The 17,883-nt window shown below is 41.1% G+C and overlaps 1 protein-coding gene across 1 annotated transcript; it reads right to left on the bottom strand.

Annotated features, from left to right (window-relative positions):
- Window positions 1-525: 525 nt before the first annotated feature.
- Window positions 526-13,809, bottom strand: LOC134659985 (zinc finger protein 676-like). The gene is made up of 13 exons (XM_063515682.1): window positions 13,626-13,809; window positions 12,938-13,072; window positions 11,847-12,530; window positions 11,016-11,143; window positions 10,150-10,224; window positions 9,177-9,306; window positions 8,724-8,830; window positions 6,964-7,051; window positions 5,820-5,939; window positions 4,986-5,048; window positions 4,314-4,427; window positions 1,487-1,585; window positions 526-663 (listed from the first exon to the last, which is right to left on the bottom strand). The coding sequence occupies exons 1-13, from the start codon at window positions 13,758-13,760 to the stop codon at window positions 526-528; spliced, it is 2,016 nt and encodes a 671-aa protein (XP_063371752.1). The 5' UTR covers window positions 13,761-13,809.
- Between the last annotated feature and the right edge of the window lie 4,074 nt (window positions 13,810-17,883).

The raw sequence follows: 17,883 nt of genomic DNA, 5'->3' as shown, positions 1-17,883 counted from the left end.
ATGACGGATAAAATAATACTTCCACACTCTATGCTATCAAACACGTTGCATAGTTAGCTAAACGGGGCTCCAGTACCTTTGTAGGTACAAATAAACCGTCCAAAAATGATTTTATTGAAAAATAAACACTAAAACAAACCAAACGTGTACCCATTTTCTCCCTTAAATTCTTACGTAATATATGGTAATATAGGGGGCCCCTCCCCCCTAGCCTATTCATATTTTCTCTTACATAGCGGAGGGAGAGGGTCAAAAACTGGCAATAATCGTCTTACGTAATAACTGAATGGCGCCTACGACTTTTCTGGAGTAATAATAACACAATGGATTCCAGTAATCGTTTCAGATAAGCCCTTGCTACACGGTCGCTGACAAGCCTACTAACCGTCTGACCTTGGTCTGACCTTGGTCAGTTTTGGTCAAATTTTGTTGGAAACAACTGTCTACACGGTCCGGGACGGACCAAGGCCACGCGGCCTGGGGGCTTGTCGGCGACCGTGTAGCAAGGGCTATATTCGAAATCTTTTATTCCTTCTGCCGCCGTCGCTTGGGCGGCGGCAGGCGCAGATGCACCGTGTTCACGTGCAGTTTGCGAGTAGACGGCGTCGAGAAATACTTGCCGCACTGCGCGCACTGCACGCGCGTGTCGATGCCCAGGTGCACCTGGAATTAATATTTGACTGTGTTTAATAGTACATTATTGTCGAGGCTCGGAAGTATTAGCTACTTGCAGGCTGAGGATTCAATTAAACGGACTCTGTTTAATTGAATCCGAAGCCAGCAAATAGCCTTCCAGCCGAATCGTATATAGAGCTTTTCTCAAAAATGGTGCAAGAATTAGAAATATTTTACAGAAGCAACGGTCTAATTATCACAGAAAAAAGTAAAACCATTAAAATTATTTGCCTTTAAAAAAAATGTATTTTTCTGATGAAAATACGCCAACCTATTTGAGACACCTAAATAGTCGCGGTACCAACATTATAATAATAAGCACTGATCATCTGTTTGGCTGTTTAATGGACCTATGCCTTCATTTGATATGGCCATTTCAACTTTTAAAAAGTTAGGAACTCGACAAATAATGGAATTTTTGTATGCAACATTGCAGTCCCGAAACCGAGACTGCAATGTTTTTAACTTTTAAACTTTTTGACTGACCATAAACCACGCACTTCGCGACCTATTTTTTAACCGGCAACATCGACTTTGCCGTCCATTTTTGAAAAAAATAGAGTATATTACACCATGCATGAATAAAGCACCAGACGATTAATAGAAAAACGTAGACAGCAGTTATTCTACTACACGTAGTGCCGGTCTGTCTGTCTGTTCTTGCCGTCGCGTGGTGCCGCTTGAGCGCGCCCGCCTGCCTGAACTGCTGCGGACACTGCGAGCATTTGTGCGGCTTCTCCCCCGTGTGTAGCGTCACGTGCAGCTGTATATAGACTATACGCGTAGTGCCGGTCTGTCTGTCTGTTCTTACCGTCGCGTGGTGCCGCTTGAGCGCGCCCGCCTGCCTGAACTGCTGCGGACACTGCGAGCATTTGTGCGGCTTCTCTTCCGTGTGTAGCGTCACGTGCAGCTGTATATAGACTATACGCGTAGTGCCGGTCTGTCTGTCTGTTCTTACCGTCGCGTGGTGCCGCTTGAGCGCGCCCGCCTGCCTGAACTGCTGCGGACACTGCGAGCATTTATGCGGCTTCTCCCCCGTGTGTAGCGTCACGTGCAGCTGTATATAGACTATACACGTAGTGCCGGTCTGTCTGTCTGTTCTTACCGTCGCGTGGTGCCGCTTGAGCGCGCCCGCCTGCCTGAACTGCTGCGGACACTGCGAGCATTTATGCGGCTTCTCCCCCGTGTGTAGCGTCACGTGCAGCTGTATATAGACTATACACGTAGTGCCGGTCTGTCTGTCTGTTCTTACCGTCGCGTGGTGCCGCTTGAGCGCGCCCGCCTGCCTGAACTGCTGCGGGCACTGCGAGCATTTGTGCGGCTTCTCCCCCGTGTGTAGCGTCACGTGCAGCTGTATATAGACTATACACGTAGTGCCGGTCTGTCTGTCTGTTCTTACCGTCGCGTGGTGCCGCTTGAGCGCGCCCGCCTGCCTGAACTGCTGCGGACACTGCGAGCATTTATGCGGCTTCTCCCCCGTGTGTAGCGTCACGTGCAGCTGTATATAGACTATACACGTAGTGCCGGTCTGTCTGTCTGTTCTTACCGTCGCGTGGTGCCGCTTGAGCGCGCCCGCCTGCCTGAACTGCTGCGGGCACTGCGAGCATTTGTGCGGCTTCTCCCCCGTGTGTAGCGTCACGTGCAGCTGTATATAGACTATACACGTAGTGCCGGTCTGTCTGTCTGTTCTTACCGTCGCGTGGTGCCGCTTGAGCGCGCCCGCCTGCCTGAACTGCTGCGGACACTGCGAGCATTTGTGCGGTTTCTCTCCCGTGTGTAGCGTCACGTGCAGCTGTATATAGACTATACGCGTAGTGCCGGTCTGTCTGTCTGTTCTTACCGTCGCGTGGTGCCGCTTGAGCGCGCCCGCCTGCCTGAACTGCTGCGGACACTGCGAGCATTTGTGCGGCTTCTCCCCCGTGTGTAGCGTCACATGCAGCTGTATATAGACTATACACGTAGTGCCGGTCTGTCTGTCTGTTCTTACCGTCGCGTGGTGCCGCTTGAGCGCGCCCGCCTGCCTGAACTGCTGCGGACACTGCGAGCATTTGTGCGGCTTCTCCCCCGTGTGTAGCGTCACGTGCAGCTGTATATAGACTATACACGTAGTGCCGGTCTGTCTGTCTGTTCTTACCGTCGCGTGGTGCCGCTTGAGCGCGCCCGCCTGCCTGAACTGCTGCGGACACTGCGAGCATTTGTGCGGTTTCTCTCCCGTGTGTAGCGTCACGTGCAGCTGTATATAGACTATACGCGTAGTGCCGGTCTGTCTGTCTGTTCTTACCGTCGCGTGGTGCCGCTTGAGCGCGCCCGCCTGCCTGAACTGCTGCGGACACTGCGAGCATTTGTGCGGCTTCTCCCCCGTGTGTAGCGTCACGTGCAGCTGTATATAGACTATACGCGTAGTGCCGGTCTGTCTGTCTGTTCTTACCGTCGCGTGGTGCCGCTTGAGCGCGCCCGCCTGCCTGAACTGCTGCGGACACTGCGAGCATTTGTGCGGCTTCTCCCCCGTGTGTAGCGTCACGTGCAGCTGTATATAGACTATACGCGTAGTGCCGGTCTGTCTGTCTGTTCTTACCGTCGCGTGGTGCCGCTTGAGCGCGCCCGCCTGCCTGAACTGCTGCGGACACTGCGAGCATTTGTGCGGCTTCTCCCCCGTGTGTAGCGTCACGTGCAGCTGTATATAGACTATACGCGTAGTGCCGGTCTGTCTGTCTGTTCTTACCGTCGCGTGGTGCCGCTTGAGCGCGCCCGCCTGCCTGAACTGCTGCGGACACTGCGAGCATTTGTGCGGCTTCTCCCCCGTGTGTAGCGTCACATGCAGCTGAACAGACAATACACATGGATTAAAACCTGGAAACATGTACTAAATGTCCGTAAGAAAATAGTTGTGGATGTAATTTTTTTTTCTTTTTTAATTTATTTAGAAACAAACAGTTTTATAAAACATGTAGGTAAGTAAGCTAAACAGCTAGAATTTTTTATAATGTAGACCTATAGTTTCCTATATGCAAAACATTTTGTAATAAACTTAATACTATAAAATGCTATCTGAGTAGGTATAACAACTGTAAAAAGTAACAAATAATGAGATAGATTAACCTAACTTTCACACTAATTTAATAAAGAATAGACCTTCTTTTTAAATAACCCTAACGAACTGTCAAATATATCCGCGTTCATACACTTTTCATTATACAACCTGCATCTAGTTATCTAGGCTACTATGAAATAACCTAAACGTCAAACTATACTAGAATTAGTAGTAATCACTTTATTGTATACAACACAGGACAGGTTCACATAAAATTTACAGCAATAGAGGTACAAAGGCGAACATATCCCTATAAGGGATCACTTCCAGCTAACCTTCGAGTAGAGGAGTGGAAAACTCTAGTCAGACAAACTAACCAATTTTGGTGTAAATAATAATAAAACTCTTGCCTATTCGGCTATTGGTCCAAAAGAGAGAAAACCGAAAGTTTACATAATAATTATAGTCGGTCAAACCAAATTTGTCAGTAAATAAGAACAAAAAAAGCTATACTCATCCTTTTCTTTTGGGTGCTAGTACTAGTGTAAGACAAGGATAGTATGATTCTCTCTGAGACAGTCCTTTGACAAACTAAAGTTGACATTACCTGCAGCCCCTGCCTCGTGGCGCACATCTTGTCACAGGAGGGACACTTGTACGACTTGCTGCTTTTCTCTCGCTTGCACTGCCCGAGTTGGTGCCTCTCCAGGGCCGCGTTAGACTGAGACAAAACACAATACTTGTTTTACCATTCACACGGTTGATATTGTAACTTAACCCTAATTTGAATATTTTCCACCATCCCCCCCCCCCCCCCCCCCCCATTTATCTCTGAAACTACTGGGTCTAAAATTTTGAAAAAAATACATAAAATAGTTCTTTACCTATATAATAGGTACTATAGATGACGGGAAAACCTATGAGAAATGTGCAGTCAAGCGTGAGTCGGACTTAATTACTTATTCGTTTATGATACGACCCCTACGGGGTTTTTAAACTTTTTAAAGACATTTTATTCACGTTCCACATAAAAAAATACATTATTGGCGCATAGTTAATAATGGCTTAAGCGCCATCGACAATAAGGTCCCTTTTCATAGATACTGCCCCAAATATGCCCCAACGACGTCTGTAGACTGTTAACGAACATTTTTGACTCATAAATGGGTTCTAAATTATGATTATGTTTTTCATCTTAAATGCGTAAATCAAAAATGTTGGTTAAGCATTAAAATAATTGTTTTTCTATGCAAAACAAATACTTTTTTCTTCCACTCACCATGAGTTTCGCTCCGCATATTTCACAGACGACCTGCGCTCGAAGTCGCGTCCTCTCTTTTATCTAAAACACAGATTTTTAAAGTTAAAATTTAGCTTCATCTGAAAAAGCTCGGTGTACCGCAAGGTTCAATACCAGGACCTGTCATTTTCCTTGTGTAGTCAAAATATAGGTAATTAATCTGTTTCTAAGCTTAACAGCATCGTTCGCAGACGTTCCTGCTTCATACAAAATTAATTTTGTATGGGATAGCGCATCGTTACTGGTGAATTTCGAATATGACTTGGAACTCCGGTAGCCGTGTAAGAAGTGTAACACTCTTACGATAGATGTCGCTAGGGCCTCAAAAGGGGCCCACTGATTATCAGTCCGCCGGACTATATCGGCCTGTCAGTTAGAACAAAAAGTTGGCAATCCGAACAACTGACAATCAGTGGCCCCTTAAGGCTCATATATAGTGGAAATATTCGCTGTATTGGGTAAGGTCTTGGTAGTTCAAATGTTATACTTCGTTTTTTTTAAGATTAGAAATTTGGTAAACAATCTTGATGTGTCTTTTAATTGAAAAACACTTTTTAAAAATCAATAACTATTACTTATGAAAGCAGAAGACTATAAAAGATCGTATTAGATTCATAATTGTTACATATTTACCGTAACTTATTTTTAAAATGTGTTTTTCAATTAAAAAACACATCAAGATTGTTTACCAAATTTCTAATCCTAAAAAAAAACGAAATATAGAGCACCGGGCTAGCGATCCGGTTCAAGTCCCACCCAAACAGTGAATTTTTCCACTTTTAATTTGTTTGTAATCTGAATAGGTGACGTCACCTTCCTGTAGTATTCCTTGTTCATCTCCCTCGTGCGGCCGTATGCCGGCCACTTGACGCGCAGGTGGATGCGCTGGTGGTGCGTCTCCAGCGAGCTGCGGCTCACGAACGATTGGTCGCACTGAGGGGAAATAGGATATAATTAAAAACATATTCAATACTATTTAGATCGGTCATATCTTAGAAAAGAATCTGCTAAAACAAAACAATGCGTGATATAGTTCTGGTTTTATGTTGTTTGGAGCCCTTGGAGGAATGTGGACTTATGTTTTGCAAGCAAGAAAAAGTTGTGCTTCCTCTGTAATTTGCGAAAACTTTTTTTTTTTATTTGCAGTTTTATTACAAGACTATGGGTTTTTGGTCAAAACTTGCTTTGTAATGTTGAAAGTATGTTGAATCGTCAAAAATAACAACTTGATTACCAGATCTGCTCATATTTTACGGGAATCGTAAATATTTGTGTCCAAATTCAAACGGAGACGCTACACTTCGTTAAGTTGAAAAAAAGATTGAAAGTGTTTGAGCCAAGTTTTTATTGCTGACAGTTATTTCTATAGTCACGGAATATTGAAATTTATTAAGAGACCATAGAGAGAGGCTTAAAATTTCTGAATAAATTGGCTCGTATGTGATGTGCCTTAAGCCGCGTCTCCATATCGCGCGGCAAACTATCGAACATTGGCGAGCCAATGTTCGATAGCTTGCCGCGCGATATGGAGACGGGGCTTTATACTCGTTTGTATTAGAGCCAACCCACACTACCCACACTAGCGTCTCCCGAGCGTCGGCGTCTTGTCAACTCTACGGCTGCTGGTTGACGCAGCAACGCCATTTTCCATAGCGCTGACTAGACGCCGACGCTAGGAAGACGCTAGTGTGAGGTGGCTTCACAGACAAGACATCCTCCAGACTGAGCATAGTAGCGCAACCCCTCTGCCACAAATATACGGTAGTTTTACTCCATCTTCGAGTCAAAGTGTCTTTGTGTGACGTCCGTGTCTTTGAACGGACCAATCACGGCACGGGGCTCGCTCGCCTCGTCCCCCGCACCCCCGTATTTTTGGCAGCATCGGTTTCATGAAATCATTGCTCTAAACTCCGTCTAGAGGATTCCTAGTCTATGGGTGGCTCTAAGGTGGAGGTACCTCCTCGCAGCAGAACTCGTGCTGCGTGCGCGCATGCGCGGCGAGCGCCTCCCCCGTGTCGAGCAGCGCGCCGCACTCCGCGCACGCTCTGCAATACATTATACCATAGAGAAAAAAATACATAGATTGCTCACTCCATACATGAGTTTTGATACCAAAAAGACTATTAATTTCAGTGTCTACATCTAGCATCGAGTAGCGGAACTATCAGTACTGCTACTTGACAATAGATGTAGCACCGACCGGAAAGTCTTATGTTGTTGAGCATGGTATAATAATATACTCCGCCTGGTACTCTCTTCCGAGATTCGCGAATGACCTAACTGTCACTTGCCTACGTCATCATGCTGTTTACAGGTTCTCAAACTTTAAAATGTGGGAGAATTTTAACCAACGGTGAAAATTATTTTAACGACATTAATTTTAAGTTATCCATGTAGAAACATAGTAAAATAAAACAAATCTATACTGCACTTTTCACTCCTACTCTTACAGTTCCGAATAGAGCAGCCAACCATTTTCGTAACAAAACATTAATTACCAAGCTTACGACGTGAAAAGTTTGGAAAACACTGCGACTGCTGACACTGAGCGAGAAGGAAATAACAATTAACTCGCGTTCGACAAGGATGACGGTCAGGGACAAAATGGCGGATTGTCAAATGTGACAGCGCTATCCTGTGTTGCCAGTAGTGTAAACAGAATTACCCGAACGTCTGAAATTTCTTTCGTGAATCTGAAGATATTGCTAACGAATAATTAAAAATGACGTGTTATTGTAAAATTTAAGATAAAATACATATAAATGAAAATTATAAAATTATAAAGAAATATTTTAACTTATTAACCATAGATATAATATACCCATGTAACATGTTATGTTGAAATAAAGTGGCAATGTTATTGTGACGTAGGCAAGTGACACTCTGGGAAGAGAAGACCATGTTTTATTAGACCATGGTTGTTGAGTATACGACTTTCCGGTCGGTGCTACATCTATTGTCAAGTAGCAGTACTGATAGTTCCGCTACGAGATGCTAGATGTAGACACTGAAATTAATAGTCTTTTTGGTATCAAAACTGATGTATGGAGTGAGCACTCTTGTCTTACTATATTTCTCTATGATTATACTGACATTATATCAAATAATAAGCGCTGGTGGCCTAGCGGTAAGAGCGTGCGACTTTCAATCCGGAGGTCGCGGGTTCGAACCCCGGCTCGTACCAATGAGTTTTTCGGAACTTATGTACGAAATATCATTTGATATTCACCAATCGCTTTTCGGTGAAGGAATACATCGTGAGGAAACCGGACTAATCCCAACAAGGCCTAGTTTACCCTCTGGGTTGGAAGGTCAGATGGCACTGGCAGTCGCTTTCGTAAAAACTAGTGCCTACGCCAATTCCTGGGATTAGTTGCCAAGCGGACCCCAGGCTCCCATGAGCCGTGGTAAAATGCCGGGACAACGCAAGGAAGATGTATGTATATCAAATAATCTAGTTTAATGGATGAAAATGAGCTATCTATTAAATTACAAACCTAGCTAGGGCAGCAAAGTAAGAAATGTCTTAAATTATATAGCATAATAGTATGTAATAATAATAACAACAACAAAACGTGAATTTAGTGACCACACACATAATCTTGTCAAGATTGTGTTTATTTATATTTAGGTATTTATATTTAAATGATAAAATCTTGGTTCAAAAAAGGCAACATTTTATAACGTGATTTCTGGATGAACCTAGTACATACTAACTTTAAAGACGCGTCGCAGTGTGTCCGTCCGTCCATGTGTCTGCTCATGGCCTCGGAGCTCGCGAACTGCACCCCGCACGACTCGCACGACAACTTAGACTTCGACAACTGAAAGCATAACATTTTTAAATCGATTTCAAGTATAAAAAAATAGAATGATCTTATGGTTTCCCCGGGACTCAAATTATTTATTTATTTAAACTTTTTTGCGCAAAATATATACGACAATGTACCTACCTACAAATGGCGGACTTAATGCCAAATGGCATTCTCTACCAGTCAACCATAGGGCCAAACAGAGATACCTACAATTGGTGCAGAGAGATAAATATATTGAGTGAATTAAAAAAATATAATATCTCCATACCAATTTCAATCTAAATCGGTTCAGCGGTTGAAGCATGAAAAGGTAACAGATGTAATGACTTTTGCCTGTAAAATATTAGATAGTTACCTCTTTGTGTGCCTTCGCGTGGTGATGCCGCAGCCCCAGGGCTCCGATGAAAGAGTCCCCGCAGATCCCGCACACGTGGTCTTTGGAAGGGTGGTTAAGGCGCACGTGCCCGTAGTACGAGGTGCTTTTCCTAGAAATTTGATAAGTACCTAACAGGGATGTTGCGAATATTCGCATCCGCATCCGCGGAATATCCGCATTATTTTCAACATCCGCATCCGCATAAAATGATGCGGAGTTTAATGCGGATGCGGATGTCGACCAAGTCGGTAACAGGAACGTCTTAGCGGCGGCGTAAGGCTAGGTAATTTCGTCATCACTACATAGTATAAAACAAAGTCGCTTCCCGCTGTCTGTCTGTCTGTATGCTTAGATCTTTAAAACTACGCAACGGATTTAGATGCGGTTTTTTTTAATAGATAGAGTGATTCAAGAGGAAAGTTTATGTATAATTTGTTAACCCGTGCGAAGCCGGGGCGGGTCGCTAGTTATATATAATAATGAAATCGTCTAGATCCCGAAAAGTCGATCAAGTTATACTGTTTATTAAATAAAACCCACCCGCATCCGCATCCGCGGATGTGAGGCTTTAAATACCCGCATCCGCGGATGTGAGGCTTTACATATCCGCATCCGCGCATGTCAAAAAATCTGCATCCGCAACATCCCTGTTACCTAATAATCACGAATTATCGTTTGTAAATGCTTATAAATATGACACCTCTGTAGACGTAAGCATAGTTTAGGGTCCCTTACCAATGTCTTAATGAAGGAACTGACTAGAATTAATTTTATCTGCGTTTGGGTAGCTACACTGGCTACTGTTACTCGGTCCTCCAACGGAGCGGCAGCTGACATTCACGATGTTTTATGATATCGCCCTTAATTACTTTACGAGTTATCGCTAAAGAAAAACTGGGTCATAACTGAGATAGAGTAGGTATTGTTAATATGTTTTAAAAATGAAACTCACGTGAAAGTGGCGTCACATTGCTTGCATTCGAACACCTTTCCAGTGTGCATGAGATAGTGGTTTCGCGCCAAATGTCTGCGAACATACCACACGTTTCAGTCTATATTTAGACAAGGGCAAGGATTTATATAGATCCTGAATAGCACTCTTTTTGCTAATAAAAATTATATCTTATAACCAAATCAAGACAAAACATCATAGGAAACATTTCGAGTTAGACCAAGATAAGTCTGCAACGATTCTGATAGCACACGCAGTGCAAGTGTTATTTAAAACGTCAATCTTCTATGAAATTACGACGTATAAATGACACTTGCTCTGCTATGCGTGTGCTATCAAAATCGTTGCATATTATTCTTGGTCTAACTCTAGTAACTGCAGACGCCTTGCCTAGCATTTTCTGTACATAACAGTCTGCCGATTTTGCGGGGGAGGGGCACGTCAAATGTATGGCTATTTGTACGTTACGTTCTAATAGCGATGTCAGATAAACGTCAGTCCATACAAAAGCTTGCACAATCGTGCAAGGTTTTCGACAGAGGGGTAAGCTCTTAACCTTTTCGACGCCGTGTCAAACACAAAAGCTTGCACTCAGACGCCACATCATTGAAGTGTCAAAACTGAAGTTGAACTTTATGCCTATGCACGTAGGTCGATGTTGCTGTGGTCTGTGACCGATTAATCGGTCTTTGGCGTTGAACCTACGGTGCGGATATATCGGTCATTGGCGTCTAAAAGGTTAAAGGCGAATCCGGTTATTTAATGCTCTAAGGAAAGACTAGAATTGAGGCCCAAGAATTGACCAAGTGGAATAATATGATTCGAGTCCTACACCCCAACAGAGCGTAACAGGATGGAATACTTACTTGGCGCGCGTCACGAACCCGCACAGGTTGCAACTGAACATCATCTTGTGGTAGTCGAGGTGGCGGTGCCGCAGGTACTGCGTGCGGAAGTATATGTGGCACACGTCGCACTCGAACGGACCGATATTCTACAAAAATTAAAGGTTCTGTCACACAGGCGCGTTTTCCGGGCGCGTAAGCGGGGTGCGCCGCTTTTACATATAAAACGCTCACGCCCCGCCCGGACAACGCGCCTGTGTGACGGAACCTTAAGCCCCCCACAAAAACATATTACGGTGAAAACATTTTTTTTAAAGTAACCTTGCCTTAAACCTTTTTATTAATTATTTTACCCTGTTAAAGTAAGAAATTAAAGAAATAGCTATCAAACAATACTTTAACCCTTTAAACGCCACGCCTATCGTGTGCGGCGCGTTATAGTGAACCGTGAAGGTTGATATTGGGCTGCATGTAGCTGAACACATCAGCTGTCTACATTTATCTGTCATCATAAAATTCATCTGATGATCCGGGTGAATGGACCTGATCTGTATGCGGTCGACGTAAACATGCCATAAGCGTTCAACGCACTTAGAACAGATTACAGATGCACCGGATATTTGGTTACTATCCGGCCCCTATTTTAATGCCGGATACCTAATATTCGGTCGACAGTCAGGACGAATATCCGGTATCCGACTTATCCGTTGCATCTCTAGAAAAGATATTATTCATTTAATTTTGAGGTCCAGTTTTGTTTATTCATATAAATTTATTATGATATATTGAACCTTTTCTAACCACTTAACAAGACTATGTTACAAATCGTGTAATTTTAATGGTTATGCTTACCGGGTCATGCTTGGCCATATGATTCTTAAAAGGCTGCTCAAACTCAAACCCCCGCCCACACTGCTCGCACTTATAATCAAGATTCAAATAATTACTGCTCTGTTTCCGCTCCTCTATCTCCTGAAGCTGCTCTTCCATCGTCAGTATCTTCAGCTTACAATCATGCTTCGACTCAAACTCAGCGTGATCGAAGTTCGGCAAGAAATTATTTTCTGCTCTTCGCAGTTGTAGTTGCCATTTTGTCAACGGCTTGGCATTTCTCTTTTTCCCGGCCACAAAACGAAGCAGGTTTGATATCCTTTTGGTTTTCACATCTTTATCCTCCTTTTTAGATTTCTTTTTGGTTTCTTTCACTGTTTCTAAGTTTTTTACGGAGATTCGACCTATGTTTAAACCATCTATTTCTACAACTAATTGTTTAGGCGATTCTAGACTATTACTCAGGTTAACTGTCTCTTCAATATTATTTGCAACGTTATTCAAAGGATCTGTGGGTTCGTCTTTAATTTCTATTTCAGTTTCAGGCAGTTCATCCCTGTCATTGAATGAGTCTTCGCAAATTTCTTTAGGTTTTCTGTTAGTCTTTTTTTCAAGTGAGCTGAATGAGTAAACGCTAAGTGTTACCAAGTTTAGGGCAAGTTTGTGATAATTTCTGTCTATTGAGAGTATGTCGTCTGTAGAAAGCTGGAATAAGGCAAGACCTTTATTATGTACATACATAATATAACTACTTTAAATTATTATACTATTTTTATTTGTAACTTTAAAACTAAGAATATAATTTTTTTAAACAAAATCTGATCATGAATAATAGAGTTTGAGGTACCTTTGTGCTTATTATTATTAAGAAAGGATACTCATGTGTGGACTGGAGTGAACAATGCAAACTTACTTATTTATATCAAAACTGAGGTGCGGGTCATATGTCATCCACTACTGGCTTAATTCTGTCAGATAATCTTCACAACATGCTTACAATGTTTATGTACAATAGACAAAATATACTCAATGCTAGTAAAATACATAGCTGTCAAAATAAATAACTATAGTCCAAGTTTTGGGTCCACAGGCACGCAAAATATGTTACTTACAAAGGTCAGCTGTTTCAGCATCTCCCTCAGCAGGGCCTGTGAGCGTTGGCAGCGGGCGCGGAGATCAGCAAACCTCAGGAGCTGCGCCCGGCAACACGGACACAAGTGCTGCGGCAACCCATCATCGTCCGAGTACTGAAAATAGCATAACTTTTCAAGTCTACTTTTGGCTTCGGGATCACAGCCCACCTCTATACCATTTGAGCTATATTTTTAATGATTTCGTAAAATATTGGATGTGTTAACATTTTTGGTTTGATATTTATGATAACCATGCATTTTAATAATAATTTTACATACAAAAATAATCTATCTAGTGTAGAAGATTACTGTTTTCACTGCTTGCCTGCTTCTTATCATAATACATACATTATACCTTTTCAGAATTATTTTTACATTCAAAGTAACATGAACATCTCATTAACTTCATTAAAAAAAATTACTCTTAAGGAGTCTAAGGCATAGGGATGGGCACTAAATTAATAGGTAGTACTGAATAACAATGAATTATTTTCATAAATATTCACTGTAGTAAATGCGTAAATGCATACAGAAGTTTTAAATAAACAATGTTTCATTCTAGGGAACGATAATTTGCCATTTCAAGCTCACTTGATTTTTCAGGTATTAAAGTACGATAATCTAAATTATTCTATGTAATAATCATATTTTAAAGAACATTACTTACTTCCACACCCATTAGCTGTATAAAATTCTCTTCAAGCCCATCAGGAATGCTATAAAGCCTAGTGTTAGTGACCAAACAGACGCGGCAAGCGCTCAAATCCTCAGACACCAATTGTACTCTTGAACTGTTATCCATTATTGTTGTTCAGCTTAAAGTATGCTTTATAGAAGATGTCTATCCATTATAAAGGCAGAAGCAACCAAGTAAGAGCTTACTGTGGATAAAAAATGTAAGTATTCAATCTTCAGTCTTGTTACTAATAAGTTGAGCGGATGTTTTTGTAATTATGTTGAGAAAATAAATGAATATACAGATGTATTTGAGACACTTACAGATCAAGCACAATATACTAGTTAATTCCTTAATATTTCACGGAAAATAACAAAACTGAATAACCGAATATACGGCGATACAGCGAGGCTCATTCATACAAACAGTGAGATGTCAAATTGGTTATTGGATGTCAAAGTGACAGTCGGCCATATTTATCTTTGTTGAAGATGCGTTCAAGTTCAAATGCTGCACAAGTTATGGGCTCTACAGACCATCTACAGACGGTTGGGATTTATCATTGCGGAAAGAGAAGAGTCGTGAAATGTATAAGATCCAATCAATACATTCTATTCTACGCATAGATGGTAGGATTTTTCTCTTTTACTTCAATGAATTTGTCCTCCGTTTTTCGTTTTAATATATCGATAGTGGTTGTCCCAGCCCCAAAAATCCCAGCTGTTATCAACAGTAACTTATAACAAGAAATAGCCCGAATATTCTTTTTGTATATGTCACCGTAAAATTGTAAACACTCGTCATATTATAATCTCGCTAGTTACATTATAAACTGACGGTAGGGAGATTATAATCTAACCTAACCTAACCTACGTTAGATTATAAACTAACGGGTTCACAATCTTACGGTGTCATATATATATTTCGGGGATCTCGGAAACGACTAACGAATTCGATGAAATTTGCTATAAGGGGGCTTTGGGAGCGAAAAACCGATCTAGCTAGACTTTATCTCTGGGAAAACGCGTTTTTTTTCGAGCAATGCTTCAAAATATTTTAATTCATGTTAATATCCAGAGAGGAAAATGAGGACTACCTACTTTGTATGGAAATACGGATTCGGGGCGGTCTTAGAATAAGTAAATGACTACATTGCTATGGATTGCGTGCATGGATAGAGTGGATGAGACTGCGAACATAACATGAAAACAAAAAGTAGGTATAACAAATTGTTATTTATTTTACATATTCCTTAATAGATACCTAGTTAGCCCTTTGAGCGCCGTTGGCATGTATACAAGACAACGATAGAACGGTACACTGGCGCCGCTGTCTTGTATACAAGACACAAATTCAACCGCTCGGTAAATGTGAAAAAAATATCAATTGTAATTTTTTTACACTCTTTTTAATGTTTTAGGTCTTTGTTTAAAAAAATGCATTTAAAGCAGCTATATATGTAAATCCATTCCTTTATAATAAGGCTATCAAAAAATTTGCTCCAGTTTTCAACGTTTTTCATGTTCCTCGTCGCCGTTGTCTTGTATACAAGACAGCTAGGGATGGGAATGTTAACTCGATATGAGAATATTCAAAATAAATATCAAATCGCAAATCTCGTTTTATTTAAGCATTTGAACACTTGTTAAATGCCAATTGGTGGTAACTAGTAACTAGATTACGTAAAACGAGAGAGAGACAGGCATAACTATAGCTGAAGTTCAGGGAGCTTCTTCAGCTGTAGATAGTAGAGTCAGACAAGTAAATCTGTCCTTGTGGTCTATTTGCAGAACAAATGATTCATTTTGACATGATAGTGTAGTGGGGAGTGATACCCCTGCAGTGAGTCATTTTAAATTAAAGATGATTACAATTTTCACATGCATATTTTTAGTCACGCACACGTGTTCAAGTGTATAAAAATACCACACTGTTTTAAATTACACGTAGGAACAAAGGACGCGCCGCGCGCCGAGCGTTTATTATGTGACGGTTTAAAACCCTTAAAATTTTCTTTGTTCACTCGAACCGAAAATCACAGGAACCAAACCGAAAAAGGACAGCTGATTATTTTGTGATAAGAAGTTAGGATGGAAAGTAAAAAAACTCCTAATTGTTCGTTGATAAGGAGTTAGGATATAAAGTAAAGCTACTATTAAATTGTTTTTCAAACTATTACATTAATAAATGACTAAATAAATATTATTGTTCTTCACTCATTGACAATTCAACCCACGTGTAATTTTCCCCAATGCAGTTCTGGTACATTTATGTTATCGACACTATGCGCGGCTCTAACGTTACGCTTATAAAGTTTACGTACCGACGAGCGCTTACGCCGTTGACCTAGAGACTATTATTACTTAATCCGCGCGGAAACAGTCCTTGTCGGTCTGCACTGCGGCCAGTCCATGCGCGCCGTTGGCATGTATAAAAGACTTCTCGTACAGCCTAGTGCAGTGATATTACGTCATGAATCGATATTGTTTAGTGGTTGTTTTTAATGATAAAGACCTTTATTTTTAACATTGTCGTGTGTAAAAAATATGTAAATTTTTGGCATTTTCGAAATAAATTAAAGTTGGGTAAGAACAAAGCCAAATTGAGAAGATTTTTACCATAAATTGTAAATATCGATATCACTATTTGCAATCCCTAAACTTTTTATTAGTTGTTTACTTAAAATTTACTCTGGCGTGTGAGTGAGCGTCTTTGCGGACTAGGTCCGGCGGCCAAAAGGTTAGTCTAGTTACATTCTAATAGACATACATTTACAAAGACATTTCGACAGAATGATAACAATTATTCTTAAATTCTTGATATAGGTAACACTATCGCTTGTAGGATTGCGTAATTTGTAAGTTATAACATAATTATTTACGCAACTATATGTTGTGTAATAAATGTACATATACATGCACCGTAATTTTACAGTAGCACTAACCAATGCTACGATGAGGCTCTACCACGAAATTTCGATATCCGTTATTTTCGATATCCAACATAATAAATCAAAAATTGTCATCTGCCTCTATGCGCGCGACCCTGTGCTGGGCGCCTTCAAATAGTTTAATGAAATAAAAATGGTTCAAAAACTAGTCAGGACTAAATTAGTCAGGACTAATGAAAATTTTCAATCTAAAAGTATGGAAAGTATGAAGCAAAGAAATATTCTAATCAGAAACGATTATACATATACTATTTATTGTGTATCTTTACATGATGAACTAAGTAAATTTTCCGGGCAGCTGTGTAACTACATTGGCCACATTTGAACGGCTTTTCTCCAGTATGTTTTCTAACATGAAGTGTTAACTTATTTTTCTCTTCACTAGCAAAACTACAGTGTCCACACTTGTATGGTTTCGCCCCGCTGTGTTTCATTTCGTGGCGTTGCACGTTTACTAATTTACTAGAAGCATAGCTACAATGGCCACATTTGTAGGGCTTGTCTCCTGTATGTGTTTTTACATGGACTTTTAATTGACACACTTTTCTATACGCACAACTACATTGCTCGCATTTGTATGGTTTTTCACCAGTGTGTTTCATCTCATGAATTCGTAGTTCACCTTGTTGTCTGCTGGTAAAACTACAATTAGCACATTTGAACGGTTTTTCTCCACTATGTATTCTTTCGTGAGATTTTAAACTACCTATTTGTGCGCAGGCATAACTACACTGTCCACACTTGTACGGCTTTTCACCGGTGTGTGTCCTCTCGTGGCTTTTTAAATCAGACAATCTGATACAAGCAAAACTACAATAGTTACACTTATGGGGCTTCTCACCAGTGTGCTTCATTTCATGACATAGTAAATTGTCTTTTTTAATGCTAGCATAACTACATTGGCTACATTTGAACGGTTTTTCACCCGAATGTGTTTTTTTATGGCGATTTAACTTTGTTTTCACAACACAAGCATAACTGCATTGGTCACATTTGAACGGCTTTTCTGTAGAATGTGTTAATTGATGGGCTCGTAAATTAGGTTTTCGGTTCGTAGCAAAACTGCATTGGCCACATTTCAATGGCTTTTCTTCAGAATGCATTAGTTCATGGACTCTTAAGCTAGGTTTTCGTTTAGTTGAAAAGCTACATTGACCACATTTGAATGGTTTTTCGTCAGTGTGCATTTTTAAATGACTTCGGAGATGGTCTCTCTTTTCGGATGTGTAGTTACAGTGCTCGCAGCGGTAGAGGTTCTCGCTGTTGTGTTTCCTTGCGTGAATAGCTAAAGCGTTCTTT

This window comes from Cydia amplana, chromosome 26 (genome assembly GCF_948474715.1).
Source record: "Cydia amplana chromosome 26, ilCydAmpl1.1, whole genome shotgun sequence".
Classification (NCBI taxonomy): Eukaryota; Metazoa; Arthropoda; class Insecta; order Lepidoptera; family Tortricidae; genus Cydia; species Cydia amplana.
This window is presented reverse-complemented; position numbering and strand designations above follow the sequence as displayed.

Bases quoted from the DNA above. Each gene is read 5' to 3' on its own strand.
- LOC134659985 (XM_063515682.1), bottom strand. From the start codon at position 13,760: ATGGATAACAGTTCAAGAGTACAATTGGTGTCTGAGGATTTGAGCGCT. The intron at 12,531-12,937 runs GTAAGTAACATA...GCCTTATTCCAG, and splicing joins TGCTGAAACAGCTGACCTTT to CTTTCTACAGACGACATACT. The intron at 9,307-10,149 runs GTGAGTTTCATT...TCAAATTTCTAG, and splicing joins CAATGTGACGCCACTTTCAC to GAAAAGCACCTCGTACTACG.